The sequence below is a fragment of the Enhydra lutris genome, unplaced genomic scaffold (assembly GCF_002288905.1).
Source record: "Enhydra lutris kenyoni isolate GAN:26980312 unplaced genomic scaffold, ASM228890v2 scaffoldscaffold1, whole genome shotgun sequence".
Lineage (NCBI taxonomy): Eukaryota > Metazoa > Chordata > Mammalia > Carnivora > Mustelidae > Enhydra > Enhydra lutris.
In genome coordinates, this window is record NW_019154085.1 from 8,492,755 (window position 1) to 8,511,808 (window position 19,054).

General features: G+C 39.7%; 1 protein-coding gene across 1 annotated transcript in view; it reads right to left on the bottom strand.

Moving 5' to 3' along the window:
* Positions 1 to 939: 939 nt before the first annotated feature.
* LOC111145297 (HECT, C2 and WW domain containing E3 ubiquitin protein ligase 2) overlaps positions 940 to 19,054 on the bottom strand; it is a 222,453-nt gene continuing 204,338 nt past the window's right edge. The window contains exons 26-28 of the mRNA XM_022500135.1: positions 17,952 to 18,037; positions 16,865 to 16,977; positions 940 to 3,099 (exon numbers count right to left, since the gene is read on the bottom strand). Coding sequence (XP_022355843.1) covers positions 2,988 to 3,099; positions 16,865 to 16,977; positions 17,952 to 18,037 — 311 coding nt within the window. The 3' untranslated portion in view covers positions 940 to 2,987. The remainder of the gene's footprint in view (positions 3,100 to 16,864; positions 16,978 to 17,951; positions 18,038 to 19,054) is intronic.

Here is a 19,054-nt window from a genome sequence, read left to right on the forward strand (position 1 = left end):
ACACACCATCACATGCCATTAGTTACCAAGAGAAGGAGTATTTATGTGATTTTTATTTTTAGCCACAGTATCTCCCATGTGTGAAGGCTTCACGGGATTTCCCGGATGGAATAAGCCGTTCTCTCTTCATTCCTTAATTGTAGAACATACCAAATTTTATTAAAAATACAATTTTTTTAAACCTTGGTGTCTATTTCTGTAGACTGTGAGCTTCCCAAGGGCAGACTTTGAATCTTGTGGCTCCATCACCAAACACAGGGGCTGGTACAGAGTGAAGGGCAACAGCGTGCCTCTTGCTTCATGTAAGAGACGTTCGGCATACATACATGATGCATCGTGACTGTCTTTTATAGTAGAAGACTGTGTACTATAAGCATCACTCAAGAATTTTTTAAAGAAAATGAGACCACACAGCCAAGTCATCTAGTCTCAGAGTCTAGAAGAAAATATTTAGGGATATTTCTATTTGTAGGGGATATTCAAGTCTAATTTATTCTGTGGAAATGTTATTTAATGTTTTTATAGTTACTATTGGACTTTTTTGTTTTACTAATTAAGAATAGTAGGTCAGTTATCATGGTGTTCCGATATGCTAAGTACATCTTCCTTAATTCCCAATTCTGAGAACTAGAGCAGCAGTAGCTTTGGGAAGAAGTTAGATGCCTTAACAAGAAATATATTTGTTAGGATTAATTAAAGAGATGCATATTATTTCAAATCTCTTTTACCCAATAATGTGGAATATGGTAACAAAGTGTCACAAACCAAAATGAAAGCTAACATGGTCGATTTTTGAAAGAAATGTGTAACCTTTTACACTAGCTGCTTAGAAAATGCAGTTCTGAACCATCAAGGATGTGTGTGTGTTTAAGTATAACTAAATTTCCTTTTAACGAAAAAAATACAAACAAGTAAAAATAGTTTGCAAAATTAAATATATACTTATATTCATGATCAGTAAGTACAAACTAACATCTCCAATTAAAACTTTTTTCTCTTCCCTTTTTCTCTGGTCCAGTTATAGTACACAGATAAATCCTCCTTTCGTATCTTTAGATTTTGGTAACCTTTTTTGGGGAACGTTTCCCCATGCTCAGGAATGTTGCATAGTTCAGGAATGCAACATGAATGATTATTCCTCTGGAGGGTCTCAGTAGTAAACATAGCTTACCCAACAATTAGTTCTTACAAACCACCTGTGAAAACCATGCATGTGACCCTATAAAATACAAGATGGCCAACATCCCATAATAGGAATCCCATGGCTACTTATAATTCTCAAAGAGGTGTTGGGGCAACGCCTGTAAAACCACAGGCTGGCAAACCAAATGTTAATCCAATGCTTTTATTATCCATGATTTAACTTCACTCTATTGAAGAACTGACTCCGATTAGTTATGGCCATAAGTCAAGAAATAAACAATGATGTGGAGTAACCCCAAAAGCAATAAAAATGAAGAACATCCTTTGATAAAATTATGCAGAAATAACATTAGTGATATCATGCAGTTTCTGAGATACCATAGAAAAATTGTTTCTTAATATTGATAAGAAAATTATGCATCAGTGAAAATGCAGGCTTAGAAATATAGTACTGAGAGTTTCAATTTGTGATGTCTTCATCGATGAGGGAAAATGGAATTCTTATTACTAAAGAGAGCTGATCTCTTGGGTGTTGCTGATGGCTCCCTAAATGAGCTTCGTGTTTAATGAGGCTGTACAAATAAAAAGCAGTGGGGGAAATACGAAATATCTGTATTAAATGCCATCCTGTAAAGTATTTGATGGATGGAAGAAGTCTAATGCATTTTAAATAAATGCATATCATACTATCACATATAGTGAGTCTTAAAAAATTATTACTTAGATGCACAGTCCTTGTAGTGGTAGACATGGCACTGTGAGGAAGTCTGATTTAGAAGCAATTTTCTATTACATTTGTCATGTGATGGAGTTGCCGTTAGTCGTATTGTAATGTCCCTTCAACTTTGGTACGTTCAGTGCAAAATATTTCGGGGAATTTTTTTGTACCTTTATAAAAATAAAAGGCCCTTTTGTTCTCTTGAGAGTGCTTAAAAGGATACGTACTAGCATGATGCCCGAGTAAGCATGGAACATGGAAATGGAGCAGGTGATACACACAGTATGACAGGCAGGTTCTTATATACATCTTCAAGAACATAAATATAATGAACCTATGAAAAATAAAACAGAACTCACGTGTAGTTTTTCCTGATATGCTGTGATTAATGGCTAGTTATTTCTAAGTTGTTTTCATGCATTATAAAGCATAAAATCTGTCATTAGTTATTTGTTGTATAACAGTTTGTCTTCAGCCATAATTACACACATTTCAATTGGCATTTACATTGTCACAGACCACCTTATTGCAAATCTGTAAAGTTACCTCATGTTGACTGGGTTTCATTTTTGCTTGTGTCCCATGAAAGCTGAAACCTATGGTGCACACCATGCAGGCACTCAGAAGCAAGAAAATGAACATTCTGCTATAACTTAGGGCTTCAGTGAGTGTACTTTTAGGAAACATGTTGGTTTTTATTATATTATTTAACTTGCACTAATTTGGACATTGGGCCAAGTGCTGCCAGTGTGGCTTGATCCACGTTCAGTGGTAAGTTTCAAGATTCTCCTGAGTCCCTAAAAGTGACCATGGAGCTGATCGTGTACAGGTTCGTCTTTGTCTTGGAACATAACACAAATGGAAAAAAGTTTGGCAGTCAACAACAGTTGATTGAAAGACTGTTGGGTTGTTCCCTGGGCATCAAGCTCACCCCAATCCTTCCAAGAGGACTCATCACCACTATCCGGTCCCCAAATGGGACAGCGTGTGTGTTCCTGGACAATCAGAGCATTCAGCTTTACTCTAATGGAAGTGCACTCTTCAAGCTTCCAAAGTTCAGCCATTCTTCAAGAGGGCAGCTTCTGAACTTGCCTGTCCGTACGGAGCCCGACATTGCTTTTCCAGGTCACTCAAGTCCAAAGGTGCTGGTCTCTTCCACTGCTGTCAAGAGTTTTTCATAAAGCATGGAGAAGGATGGGTACGGTGGGAGATCCAGACGGTTAAAACACGTGTGAGCTCTGCAACAGAAGTAGCATACATAGATGAGAACGCTCTGAGTGAGAGGAGATCGTCATGTGTGTGTGTGCTGATGCTTGTCTTTCATATGCAGAATGGCTTATGGCCAATTTTCACACTTTTTTGGGAGGATCTGAAATTATTTTAATTTCTAAAGAGAAATAGGATATTTAAAGAATATTTTCTTTATGTTTTCACAACCATTTAAAATTCACATTATATACATATTACTATTTGTTTAGTTGTCGAAGAAGTGCAAAGACAAGTTTGTTTTTTTTGTATCTCTTTTGATGTCAGTTTTTTTTTTAAAGTTTTTATTTGAATTCCAGTTAGTTAACATACAGTATAATGTTAGTTTCAGGTGTACTCATGTAGTGATTCAATACTTACATGGACATGAATATCAATTCTGGCAAAATAATTCATTTTCAGAGTTTGCATTTGTCTAGATGTCTCAGAAAGTCTACAGTTTTACATTTTTTCATTTTGTTGGGCAGGGAAGAGCACTGAGTGTCTCTGAGGACCTGCCTCATGGCTTAGAGTCTCGGGGAAATTCCCCAGCTGGATTTTTCCTGTCGAGGTCAGTAGACCATTGTTACTTCTTTCAACCCTGTGCTATAATCTGTTTTCTCCTAACTCACAGTACAAAATAATGTCCATTTAAATCATTACATTAAGCATTCTTTTTTAGAAATACCTCCCCTTTGCCATGATAGGAAAAAAATATGCTTTCCTGTTATTTGCACCTGAATCACAATAAGAAATAGACAGTTTCCAAAATAGTACATCATATCAGGAAACAAATCTGCACTTTTGACATGGAATAGGAAGCATTTTATTCTGAATATACCACAGCTTGTTTGTGAAAGCTAAACAACTTGGACACACACAAAAAAATGCTCCTGGATTAATATGGAATTTTAGGAGCTATGCTTATTGATGGGTTATTTTACAAAGTCACATGTTTACATTTTCATTCTTATAAACCTCTCTAACACTTAGGAAGTAAATATAATTATATTCCTACATGCAGTATAGGGCAGTGGAAAGATCGGAAGTTTGGAGCTGGACAGACCCAGGTTTGAATTCTAGCTCTACCAATACGCTGAGTGATTTGGAGTTATTAAAACTCTCTGAGACTATTTTCTTACCTATAATATAAGAGTCATATCATTTGTCTCAGAAGGATACAAGGATTAAATCAAATAACAGAAGCATTTTTTTTTTAAGCGTGCTTAGTATAACGCCTAGCTCACACTCTTTGACGAAGTTATTAGTGAGAGATGTATTTTTAGCTACATTTCATTACCATTAAAAAGATTTGCTCTAGGGGCGCCTGAGTGGCTCAGTCATTAAGCGTCTGCCTTCTGCTCCGGTCATGATCCCAGAATCCTGGGATCGAGTCCCACATCTGGCTCCCTGCTTGGCAGGAAGCCTGCTTCTCCTTCTCCCACTCCCCCTGCTTGTCTCTTGCTATCTCTCTGTGTCAAATAAATAAAATCTTAAAAAAAAAAAAAAAAGATTTGCTCTAGAAGCCTTCATTAAATTGCCAAAAGATAATCATGACTCATGGAAATGATGAGATAACAAAGAGATAATAAAAGCAGGTGTGTGGCCGCATGCCTTATTAGGTCAGGAATGCAAAGGGGCTCAATTAATAAGAATTCAGTTTAAGGACACAGCAACAGCTCAGAGCCTCTGACTCTTGTTACTACAAACACTTGTATATATATTGGGTGGAAGTCCTCTAATTACTCTTTGCAGCCAAACACATTTTTAATATAATAAATTATTTCAGAATTGCATTTGATATAATTCTTGTTAATATATTTCTTATTATACCTTCCATACACTGGAACCTCAACTTGGAAGCCTCAAGGAAGAAGTTTAACCTTTTTAAAAAATTGAACTAGCATATGAGGAGACAGTCCCAGGAATGATTTAAAATCTATCTTTTGTATAGAATTTTTAAAGGAAATATAGAATTATTAAATGAAGACTTTATCTCTATTCTAGGGAAACAGGAAGAAGCAGAGAAGTAAAATATGTTTTTAATATTATTCCAGACTTTGTGTGCTAGACACATAATACTCATTATCCCATTAGACTAAAAGATGATATTCCTTTAAATGAAATTTAAAATGCTGCACTTCTTTGGACACCAACATAGCGAGCATCTTTCTCTGGGACAGCTTGCAACATTTCCTGTTTTGTGACCTACTGTTCATCTCCTTGGCCTATTTATCTTTTTAAGTTTTTTTTTTTTTTTATTGTGATAAAACATACATCACATAAAATGGATCACGTTAGTCATTTTAAAATGCACAATTCTGTAGCAGTAAGTACACGAACAGTGTTTTGCAATCATCACTACCACTCATCTCTGAAACTTCTAAATCTTTCCAGCCTGAAACTCTGTGCCCATTGAACACTAACTCCCATCCTCTCCCATCCCTGCAACCACAATTCTATTTACTACGAATTTGACTATAGAAGGTACCTCAGGTATGTGGAATTATACAATATTTGTCCTCTGTAACTGGCTTATTTTACCTAGCATAATGTTTTCCAGGTCCATGTTATGACATGGGTCAGAATTTCCTTTCTTTTTAAGGTTGAACAATATTCCATTGTAGGGATATACTGCATTTTGTTAATCCATTCATCCATCGATGGACACTTGGGAGTGTTGCCATCTTTTGGCTATTATAAAAAATCTTGTTATGTACATTGGTGTACAAAATATCCATTCAAGTCCCTGTTTTCAATTCTTTTAGGTATATACCCAGGAGTGGAAATGCTAGATAATATAGCAATTCTACTGTAAATCTTTTAAGGACCTGCTATACCATTTTCCATAGTAGCTGTATCATTCTATATTCCCATCAGCAGTGTACAAGGGTTCCAATTTGCCTACATCTTCATCAATATTGTTATTATCATTATTTTTATAATAGCCATCCTACGGGTGTGAAGTCCATTTGTCATTTAAAGCTTCATGATTTCTTATTGATTTGTATAAATACTACAAAGTAAAGAGATGATCTCTTGCATTATCTCCTGCTAATCACCTTCAACCTGTTCACTTTTTTATTTAGTTATGCATTTTATTTACAGAGCAATACTAATCTGAAACATTGTCATTATGTCTTTTGTGTGTTGATATGAGATGTGTTGGGAAAGTGATCACTATTGCTTCCACCTAGTTGGAGGTTTTGTTGTCTATGCTTTTTGTGGTAGTGTTGGTGTATCAAAGAGTGTTATAGGTCGACATAGAGGGTAATTCTTCCTAAAAGAGTAACTTCACAGTTGTAATCTTGAATAAATATGACTGAACTCATTTTCATGAATTGAGTCATATTGGGTAAACTGGGAAATAAAAATAATTCAGGATGATCTGCTCTCTAGATAAGCCATTATCCCTAATTAATGTCTTAGTAGCTTAGGACAGGACATGACTGGAGATGCAATTTATCTATCACACTCTCATTAAGCCTGTTCCTTCCCTCTTGACGACCAAATACCTTCCCTTAACTGAAGGATATTTTTAGCTAATTAAGAATTAACAAAATGGTCACATACATTGGAATGAGAATTCATTCAATGTTTCAAGTCCCCAATTAAGTTCTTGCACATACTTTGTTGTAGAATTTTAATTCATTGTGGTTTTGTGGTAGGCAGAATTCTAAGATGACGCATGCCTTTGTATAAGCCGCATCTCTCGAGTATGAGTGGGATGTGTAACTCACTTTTTTTTTTTTAAGATTTTTAAAAAATTTATTTAACAGAGAGATACACAGCAAGAGAAGGAACACAAGCAGGGGGAGTAGGAGAGGGAGAAACAGGCTTCCCGCTGAGCAGGGAGCCTGATGCAGGGCTTGATCCCAGCACCCTGGGATCATGATCCGAGCCGACTGTAGATGCCTAATGACGGAGCCACCCAGATGCCCCTGTAACTCATTTACAACCCATGGAATAAGGCAAAGGTGAAGGTATATTTCAGATGTAACTAAAGCTAATCAGTTAATTTTAAGTGAAACAAAAGGGTGATTATCCTGAGTTGGCCTGACCTAATTAGGTAAGACCCTTAAAAAAGCATCCGGGAGGTCAGAGATTATCACTGTTGCTGGATTTGAAATAATGCCATGAGCTCTATAGCTACAATTCTGCCAACATCCTGAAAGAGTCTGGAAGCAGGTCCTTCGCCAGTTGAGCCTCCAGATGAGAATGTGGTCCAGCCGATACCTTGATTTCAGTCTTGTGAGATGCTCAACGAAAGACCCAGCTAAGCCACACATGGGCTCCTGATCCACAGAAACGTGATATAATTGTGTGTTTTAAGCTACTAAGTTTGTGGTAATTCATTAGGCAATAATAGAAAATCACTATAGGTCTCAAGAGAGTAGAATTAGTCCAAGAACAGTGTGATGAATGAAGGGCGACAGTAGAATCGTCCCATCAAGGTCAGGTAGTGGGATACAGCCGGGAGCAAACAGCCCAGGCTTCTGAGCAGAGAAACAGGAACTCTGCACGTTTCTCGCCAGTTTCTGTAGAATCTTATCCAGTAAACCCTTAAGCCCGAGTACTCTTTTCTCTAAAGACTCAGTTCTCAACACAAAGGGAAAGACTGGACAAATTTTTTGATCATCTTGAGTCATAAGACGTCATCACCATTACTGATCCATAATCAAAGATAATCACTGCTTCCTAAATTATATCTAGTTGCAAAACATACGGTCACTATAACTGAACTCTTCCTCTAATAAGCTGAACAGCTTCTCTAGAAAATGTTTCCTGAGGATGGAGGGGAAAACTGCAGAAAGATTAAGTGGATTTCCCAAGGTCAAAGTTGAGTCAGTGGCCAAATCAAAAACAGGACCCCAACCTAGGGGAAGTCCAACACGACACTGAAAGCAGGAAGACTAATGCTCATTGGCTCTGTTCTTTCAGTTCTTTTTGGAAGTCTGAGTGTTAATCTCATTTTCTCCTGACTGAACTGCTAGCCTTAACATCCTACTAGGTTATATATATTTTGAGGACAGGATTAGCAAGAAAAGCTTCAAATATATATTTTTAATGAGTGACTCAGTCACAATATGCAGTAGCTCTGGGGAAAATGGTCCAAATTAGGTCAGTGTCAGTCCAGGAAACCCTGGGAGATACCAGGGGATTTTTAGGCTTAGCTCAAACCCTTCAGTTCTATCTCCGGCTCACCAGAAAGCAGAGAAACTCTGAGGAACACACCGGAGTGCAACAGAATCACCTAGAAGCTGTTTACAATGGAGATTTTTGGCTGCATCCCCTGAGATGCTAATTCAGAAATTTGAGGGTGAGCCCAAGAATCTCTTTTTTAACAATCACTACACGTGAGTCAGACACAGGTGGTCCCCACTGCTGGAGACATCAAGTGGATGAGAAATAAGATATCTACATTGGCCATCTACACCAGCGTTTTGTATGTTTGCAAAAATTTCAAAACTCCTTATAAACAAGACAGCATTGCTAATAAGGAAATTGAGGAATAGTGTGGTTAAATCGGTTGCCCAATATTTACCATCAACCTGCAGTATGAGCCAAGAACAGGAAAAAAAAGAAAAAGCAAAACAAAACACAATCCTCTGAGGCTTTCCACACCCCCTCTCCCACCCCATTCCATGTCCTAAGAAAACTCTAGCAGAAAATAACAGGAGGGCCCTTGGACTCTGTTGATATTGGCAGCAAAAGCACATCCAGTTATTCAGTCTCAATAAAAGGACATTTCTCAAACCTTTCAAAGCCAGCCACACTAAGGCTATAACGAGTTTACCTCATTTGAATCTTTGCAGCCAGAAGCACTCAAGGAGGGCCGGTCCGAAACCCGTCTTTGGGAAATCACGCTGGCGTCAATATAAAGAAAATTTAAGCCCTCCAGACATCTGGTCTGACCTAATCTCTTGGTGCTCTCTGTATTCTTCACATGTTAACCAGGAGGCCACGTGCTTACTCTTTCTTCCTTCCTACACACAGACAAGTCAATTACCCGAATCCAGTGAGCCAGAAGTATCACAATTGCATCTAAACTTTCCACGATCAGTTAAACGATTCAGGAATTTCTCTCTGTACTTATTTATTATTTTATTCCCCATTTTCCCAGAACTGATTTTTACTAGCCTATAAGGACTCAAAATATAAGACAAACAAGAACTTAGAATCAAGATTTTTTTTTTAAAGATTTTATTTATTTGACAGATCACAAGTAGGCGGAGAGGCAGGCAGAGAGAGAGGAGGAAGCAGGCTCCCCACTGAGCAGAGAACCCGACGCGGGGCTCGATCCCAGGACCCTGAGATCATAACCCGAGCCGAAGGCAGAGGCTTTAACCCACTGAGCCACCCAGGCGCCCCTAGAATCAAGATTTTAAATTAAGAAAGAAAACAAGGGATAGAGAAAGAGGGAGAAAGGAGAAAGCCATGGACCTCATTTTATCTAGTAGATGTAGTCTTAGAAATAAAATGTATTTGAATCTAAGAAATACTTTTTATTTGCATTATGGTTTAAAAAGTGCTTTGTTAATACTCTCTTTTTTCATTTGACAGTGGTGCCGAAGCTTTCAGGTTTCAGTTTCCTTACCCCGTTCCTTCCTCTTCTTCATGTAATTAATAAATCAAAAAACAAGCATTTTGGAAAATTCTTAAGGAATCTTGGAACAGATCACTTTTTAATATCAACATTTCTTTGGAAATGTGAGTAGTCCTAACCTAAATTACCTGTCACATCCATATTTTGCCTGTGTGAGAGAGTGTCCACAGGATTTCCCTAAGGGAATCAGGTGTGGCTACAGTTCTAGTGGTCAGGACTGCTGGAGGCAGGGGTCAGAGTCAGCCCGGAGCTGGGCCATAGAGCAGGCAAAGGGGGCTTTCTCTGGGCTCTCCAGAACCTCTAATTCGGGGATCCAAAGACTCTTCAAGCAGCATCCAAGCTTGTTCACCTAGAGAACATCTTTTATAATTTCTCCCCTTGAAGGTGCCATATTTTAAAACCCTGTCTTTCCCATACAAAGTGCTCTGACAATTAAAAATTAATTTTTCAATTTGTACAACATTTCATTTAGTCCTCCATTCATTGAACAAATACTTACTGAGCTCATATTGCATGCCAGGCGTTGAGCTGTCCCCTAGCAGATGAGAAAGAAAAGTCTGGCCTCTGGCCACGAGGAGAGTTTACTTTCTGGCATCAAAATATGCAAGCAAATGGATCCCCTAAAGCTTGTGCAGTCTGTACCCTGCACTAGGGGATCTGACTGGGGTGAGTGGGCACCGAAATCCGGCTTGCCTTTGGCTCTGTTCACCAAATCCTGAGCCCGGACTCAGGGCTGCATTTCTCTACAAGACTGCAAGACACATTTGTCTAATTAATTCAAAAGATCCATGCGAGTGGCCTTGCACACAAACAATTTTAATATACTGAGTTATAAGTCTGCTCAGCAGAGTCAGAAAGGCTTTAAGTGGACCTTATTTGTGCCTTGAAGGATGTGTAGATGTATAAGATTTTTCTGGATAAACTACAAGGAGAAGGATGTTCCTAGCAGACTGCCCCAGGGTATGGGGAAACACCACATCATCAGGAAACTTGAGAAGTAAAAGTACTTGAGTGACAGTAGCCAAGGCTGGACCACAAGCCAGTTAGGGAGGCAAGACCACATCAGGAAGTGAGGTGTGTTCATGCAAAGACCTCTTCCATTTCTTCCGTGGATGAAAGGTAGCCAGTGACTAGATACAGGGAGTCAGATGGCAGAGGTGCCACTCAACAAAGCAGGGAGCATATGAAATGGGTGGGGGATATATGACGAATTCAGCGTTTGTAATCAGCATGAGAAATTCAAAGCTACCAATCACACAGAAAGATAAAGTTCAGTTAAAGTAATCCAGGGATTGTGTTGTTAGCCTAGATAGATTTAGGAACACTAATAAAGGTAAAATTTCCATTACGATTTTTAAAATATTCGTAATTTCTCTAATATCCCCATTAATATCTTCTTAGGCCATGATATTTAAAGCAGGAATTTCCGCTAAGACTAGTTCACAAATATCTGTGTAACTCCTAGTGGTACAAAATTCCTCACCAGGTGTTCAATAAATGCGAATCAATGGAAGGGAATTCTGGCCTTTACTAACTCCATCCTTCAACTGTCATATACCATTTGGTGGCCAATGATGTTCGTTATTTGTTCATTCAAATTCCTTTATTACTTCCATCTCTGTTAAGACCCACATGGATAGAGATCGATTTATATCTCCCAGAAGGTTTTGTACATACTAATGCATGAGTATCAGAAGGAGTCTTATCTACTAACTAATGTCTTATGCCGATTTCACTAGGTCACCTTGGTTAAAATGTACTTGGATTTATAAATACAGTGTGGAATGTCCCCACAGTGGGAATTCCTGCATCCAGGGATAACAGCGGAAGAAACTGTCCCAACTCTGCAGTATGGGCAGGTAACTTCTTTGCCTGTGTGTGACTCTGGGAAAAGATGAAGACGACACCCTTGTCAAATGTAAGAATTTAAACCCCATAGAAGAAAACTCAGTAAGGAACCGTTCCAGGTCGAAAAGTCTTGAAGTCCAAACAAACATATAAATATCCTGGGCAGATATAGCACATTTCTTGCATACCTAAAGATGGTAAAATACCACGCCAGCTCTGAAAGCTACGTATCGGGAACAAGAGTAATAATGGCCGAATTTGTTGAATGATGTGTTAGGCCTCATTTTAAGCACTTTGCCGAATTTGTTGAATGATGTGTTAGGCCTCATTTTAAGCACATTTTAAGCACTGCGTTATCTGCGTTCATTCTCAAGACTGCTTTGTGAAGTAATTACTCATATTTACTTTAATTGCTCTGATGAGAGTACAGAGATAGTAAAGTGATTTTGGTATATGTTGTCTGGAGTGATCCATAGTCATAACCCAAGTTGAAGAATTCCCTAAGAACGATCCCCTCATTGAGTACAAATTACGTGCCAGGACTCTGCACGAGGGCAAAGCCACACTCAATTCCCACAGAGTCCTTGTTCTCACGGGTTTATATCCTAGAGGGAGAGATAGATAATCAGCAAGTAAACCAATAACTAAACATAATGATCAAATTGGGGTAAGTCTTATGAGGGAAATAAGGCACGACAGAGTGACAGGTGCACTGGGAGTAGGAGCATGGAGGGACTTTCTGAGGAGAACAAGAATTTCTTGGCTTTTTTTTTTTTTTTTTTTGTAAAAACTTTTCATAAGAATAAAAAGCACAGTTTTAAAAATGAAAAAATTTACATCTTTAAAAAATATTTTTTTAAAGTTCCAGTCCATGAGAAAAACTATCTTCCCGAGACATCCATTTCATAACTAATTCTTGCTTATTTCTTAGTTTGGGTCTGCATTTCATTCATAATAATTTCCAGACACAGCCATTTTCAAGAAGTTTCCCCCTTCAACAAAACCATCACCCCCCCTCATTACTGCAGCTCTCCAACTCCTCGGCCACATCACCCCACTTGGCAAGAATCCTCAGAGATGAACATATATAAACTCCATACTGTGCTGGCAGAGAGGACTTGCCCTGCATTTTCCAGGCTGGCACGGTAGCCTCCTGTTTGTCGGAATGTTAAACTGCCATAACGTGAACCCACGGTCTCCTCAGTCCATCGGAGCCCTGGGGGATGGGAAATCTACAGAAATGCAAAATCCAGAGCTAAGTACCAACCACAAGTGGAGGAAGTCCAGCAATGTGTTCAGGCCCTAAGCCTCTGTGGAGACACCCGTCTGCCTCCATCAGTATTTGTCATCTGGCTCTCTAGTTTCGTCACCACCACAAGAGAGGAAAAAGAGCCACGGATTCAGCATGTGTCGGCTTCAGACAACGCTACATACTTTCCTACACTTCTTGGCCCACAGTGTGAGCAGGGCTACCACAAAGCGAGACCAGGGAATCTGAGAAAATAAGACTCACATCTGCTTGCTAGAAAGGTTGACAGGGCCTCAATCACCCACGTCTAGAAAGACTAGGATGCCCTCCTGTTTGTCAGGAGTGCCTGCCCCACTTCCAGCTCTCCGGGGTGCAGCTTCTGCTGCCTGCCACGAGGCGAGGCCAGACTGCTCAGAGAATGCATTTCGTCACTGAGAAGGACAGCCACCCATTTTGTCTCCGGTCTGTTTAATGTCCTCTTTTACACGTCAAACACTGTCTCATTAATAAGAAAAAGAAATACTTTGGGGCTGACCAGCATGAGATAGATCAGCTCTTTAGCTCTGCAACTTGAACCTATCAGGAAATAGCAGGAAAAATGGCTTCAGTGGCTCTACTTTGATGGTAGGAGAAATGGCCTCAGTCATCTACAACAATCTCTTCAGACTAGGGCCACCCTTGGAGGTCTTTTTTACACTTAAGTAACACCCCACATTTCATGAAGGATGATGATCATGGTAGCAGCGAAGAAATCACTTCTGATAACACTATGTGGTCATGCATTGAAGTTCTTCTTTTTATGTTTTTCCTCTAAGTGTACTTTTTTTGTGCAGCAAATTCTCATAGCTATAGCCATAGGCTGGGCTACAGAAGATTCAGGATCCACGGTTAAAAAGAACAAAGCTCTTCTCATTCCTAGGCTCTCATATGCATCTTCTCACCAACTTGTCACACACTTTGTGAGCACAGCATTGTTACTCCTCTTCTTCCGAGACAGATCTGGCCTGCCGCTGAGGACCAGATAGCCCGGGCCTCCCATGCCTCTCTACTAGGTAAGCGACTGAGAACCAGAACAGCCAGATAGCTCTCCCTCCCTATCGGATCTGAAAAGTTAGGACTTGTTATAGACAAGCTAGGAAAATAGTCTGCTTGCCTGATGTGCTTCCTATCATCTTTGTTTACGTTTTTCTACAACCTGGGTAAAACTAGGAATCTAGAACCAACCTTAGGTCAGAACGAAGAAAGGAAGAAACAACGCCCGTTGCCCAACCGAGAGTGTGTAACAATAGTGAAAGCACCATCATCTGTGATGAGTCAGCACGTGCACTTCCCAGAGCTCTCAGGGGGAAGCAGAAGAGTGAATCCAGTCTGACCCTCATGATCTTCCCCAACCTGTGGGTCTCACTTCTTGCTCAACCAAACCTAACACACCACCCTCTCTCCCTGGCCTTCTGCACATCAAGAGGTCTTCCGGTTCCAGAGTTAGCTGGTGGCAGAGGCAGGCCTAGAACCCAGGTCTTCTAACAGGCCTGTGCTCACTCCAATATGTTACTGCCTGGCATATGGCCGCCACTACTAACTGGATGCTTACTCAGAGCCAGGTTCAGCACTGAGTGCTTGACATGAACTATTTCATTTAGTCCTCAGAATTACCAGCCTACAAGGTAAACAAGGAAACAGAGGCTCAGGAAGATGAAGCGACTTCTCCAAGACCCCATGGCGGGGGATATGGCCCAGTCTCTCCGAAGCTAGGTTTCACATCATCAAATCACCGTTCTCTGCTCACCAGGTTCTATGAAAATCGCAGTGATTAAGTGTGAACAACTGATACATCTGCTTATTGGTGCAGTTTATTCTGTCTACTCTACAAAAGCAAATCTTCAGAAAAACAGATTTCAAGAGAAAGGGGACAAAATTCATCTGCCCTTTCCTGCCTCCTTGATGTTGATGCTTGAGTTCCTCAGAGAGATGAGAAGCCTTCGTCAGGAAGTGTGAATCTGATTATGTGTTTAAGTTGTGTGTTGTGGGGGGGGTGATTCAGGAATAAATAACATATTTCTTTAAATAATAAAATTACAATCTCCCAAATTTGGAACATCGGGTATGCCGGATAATACTTAGGCGTCTGGATGTAGTGCCTCTGTTCCCAGATGGAGATGCACCCGAGGGGACTGGGGAGGCTCCGACTGGCCCAGAGCTTGCACCGTTCACTGCTGTCTGTATTGGTACTTTCAGTGCCCCACTTTTCATGTGTTGGGGCTTAGAACATAATCCTTAAGAAACAGTGTTCTGTGATCGCTAAGAAGAAATTCTTGTTAATAGGTTTCTCAAAGTCGCTTGCACTTAAAAAAAAAAAACTCAGGATGACATCTTGGGGTACCTAATGCCACTTAGGAAGACCACAACTACCACCTTACAGTTTTTACATTTATTAGTCGTAGCGAAGCAATTTTCTGCCACCCCAGGGAAATGCATCACCTTATCAAGGCGAGGCAGAGAGCATGTGCATGGAACAAAGGCGTGTGCCATCTAAGCCAAGGGGGCACAGAGGACAGTAACAGGATTTCGTATTCTTTCAAAACCACAATGGCAGTGTCTAGAGAAGGGATTCTAAATAGTTATTAATATAAACACAAAACAAGCACTTCAGTTAACATCTAAATTTTTCAGCTGTAATCGTAAGAAGCCAGAGTGTGATGACCAACATTGTTTTACTTTACTAAAGTTAACAAATGCTTTGGTTATGATGCATTTTGTATTTTAAGAGAAGATATTTGTAAACGATATATCCAGTAAGAGCTTAATAGCCAAAATATAGAGAGAAATTATACAACTCAAAACCAAAAAACACAAATAACCCGATTAAAAATGCGCCAGGGACCTGAAGAGAGATTCTTCCAAAGAAGACATACAGATGGCCAAGAGACACATGAAAACATGCTCGACATCACTCATCCTCAGGGAAATGGAAATCAAAACCATAATGAGACGCCACATTACACCTGTCACGATGGCTAAAATAAAATAAGACAAGAAATAGTAAGTGTTGGCAAGGATGAGGAGAAAAAGGAACCACTGGGCACTGCTAGTGGGAGTGAAAACTTGTGCAGCCTCTGTGGAAAACAGCTTGGAGACTCCTCAAAGAACTGGAAAGAGAAATACCATGTGACCCAGTAATTCCACTACTGGGTTTTTACCCCCCAAAAATGAAAACACTAATTCAAAAGGATATCTGCACCCCGATGTTTACTGCAGCACTATTTATAAAAGCCAAGATATGGAAGCAATCCATACTGATGGAGGAGGGGATAAAGAAGATGTGGTGTGTGCTCGTATCGCGCACACATGCGTACAAACACATGCACACACGAATGTTACACAGCTATAAAGAGGATGAGATCTTACCATCTGCAACAACATGGATGAACCTAGAGTATTTTGTTAAGTGGAATAAGTCAGACAGAGAAAGACAAATACCCTATGATTTCACTTATCTGTGGGAATCTAAAAAACAAAAATGAATAAACAAATAAAAAGCAGAAAGAGACTCATCAAGACAGAGAACAAACTTACGGTTGCCAAAGGGAAGGGGGAATGGAGGGTGGTCAAAATGGGAGAAGGCGAGTGGGAGATACAGGTTTCCAGTTATTGAAAGAGTAAGTTATGAGAACGGAAAGCGCACCAGAGGGAACACAGTCAATGACACTGTAATCACGATGTATCCGGACAGACAGTAACTACACTTGTGAGCACAGCGCAACATACAGACTTGTCAAATCACTATGTTGTACACCGGAAACTAGTGTAACAGCATGCGTCAATCTCACTTCAATAAAAAAAAGAAGAAAATGATATGTATATATGCATTTTAAGTGCAACAGGAAGATTTTTTACTCCTCCATTTAGAAAGGTGATCAAAGATAAATTCATTCTAAAAGATTTTTTCCACCCTCCCAAAATTTTAACATAAAAACAGTAATTAATCAATACATACATAAGTTAAAGGTCTCCCCAGAATACCGTAGTGACAGTAAAGAAATGTTTTTTATCTTACCTGGGAAGAGCAGTGATTTTCCCCCATTTCTCCACACAGAACCTTCTTGGGCCATTACTCCCTCGGAGAGAAGCAAATCCTTCATAGGGAATGCTGGACGTGCCTGTGACAAACTGTCCACCAAGGAACAGAAGGACATGCTGAAACCAAGAGACTAGCTGCTGCGAGACGCAGGGCATCACTCACACGCACGGAGCTTCGGGAAGAGCAGCCGGCTGTCACTGGTGGGAAAGCCCGAAGGCTACACTCTTTGGGTGTGGGATAACCGAACACAGGAATTTGGACAAAGAGCTAGGGAATGCTAAGGAAGGAGAGTGAATTAAAAAGGAAAAGCGGATGCGGAGGCTTGTAGCGGATAAGGTGTTCTGTACAGCTAACCAGCTGAGAGGACTAAACTGGATCCATTTCCTACTACAGATTCATGAAGTGTCAATTAACCTAAGTCAGCTGAGCATCAGTCCCCAATCAGCTCGAGGTGAGTAAAGTTAGGACCAGATCCTTGATCCAAAGGAGCGAAGACCCAGTCTCCTCGTAAGGCTGAGCCCAAGTACCCAGAAGGCTTGCTCGTGTTTGATATTTCTCTGGCTGCAATAAACCAGCAATTGCCGTGTAACTATAAGCACTGCAAGAAAATAACGAGCTGGTTTTTCCAGTGTCCTTGAACTTCACTGTTATCTCAAATTTGCGGAAAGTTAGATGGAAGAAAAGAAAGGATTCTTTATCAAAGACTTGGTTACCTCCTAAGGGATTGAAAACCCACTTTCTGTTGTTAGGGATGTTGCCCTGCAGAGTGCCCTGGGACCTCTTGAAGGGACCGACTGCCCCGAAGCCAGGGGTTTTTCCTGGGGTTCTTGGACTAGAGTTGGTACGTACTCAAAATTTAATGAAATACTTGGACTTGGTTGGGGATGTTCTGCGTAGTAATGGAGCAACAGAACCACGCAATCAGGAGAGTCTGAAATAATGTATCCCTCATTTGCAGATAAGCACAGGGTATAATTACTGAGTACTCAGCATTTATAAAAAATATGCAATTCCAACAATAATTACATTAATGCATTAAAAATATTAACTAGTGGAATCTTACCTGTAACAACCTCAGTCGTTGTTCATTGTTGAATCTTTCCACTGCGGCCCAGAACCACCGGATTACAATGTGATTGTCATGATACCCTATCGACCCAAACAGGAAGGCCCATGTTACTTTAAGTTTTCTGTGTTAGGATGACATGACAGCATGACATGCCAACAAAAGACCTCCAGACATAAATCATCATCTTGGATTCTTTAAAGGTTGTTTATCGTTTAAGACTAAGGAATAACATTGTAAATATGATCACATGAGTGTCAAAAGTCAAACAAAAACAACACTAAATGAACGTAGGAGGTCTCTGTTTCCATTTAGTGGTCAGTAAATAAAACAAATGGAAAGAAGAACAACAAAGTTGTTATTTTAACCATATCATTTCTGAAAAAGATGACTGCTGTTACTGGAAATGCTTAACTCTTGGTCATTCATTTAAGAAATTTTCAAGTATCACTACAACAAGCACTATAGTAAGCTTGGAGGTAACAGAGGCAAAGAAAACAGATTACAGGGCTGGTAAAGGAGAGATACAGTCATCAAATAATTATACAAATATGTAATTGCAAACTATTTTAAAATTACATACAATGTTCAGATTTTTAAATCAAATCACTTTTTACTAATGAAAAGGAAAAAGTAATTTTATTACTTTAATTTCTTCAACTAATAAATCCCATATAATCCTTAATCTAAATGTTATTTTTATCCCGTATTTTAGTAGAATTTAATAAAATGTCAAAAGTATCATCCCCAGGGTGGATTAAGGCAATATTGAAGATTCCAAAATCTTTCAGTGAAGGAAATTTAAGTTCCGAGAGAGGACCGACAAGGATTAAGGAACAATTCGTGATCCAAACCGGTTAACTGACACTGGTGGCGCAGCCACTCTAATTCTAAATCAGCAGAAATAAATCCAAAGCAAAGGTAAGTAAAAAGTGATTTTAATTTGAATTTTTGCTCGCGTGTTTCAGCGGCTGTAGAGTTTGGGGGGGATTTTGCCTTCCTGTTTATCATTTGATCAGTGATGCTGAGTGCCCTCTGGCCAAGAAAGGGATCCAGGTGAAGGGTAAACGTCCTTCTGTTGGACGCGGAGATTTACAGGC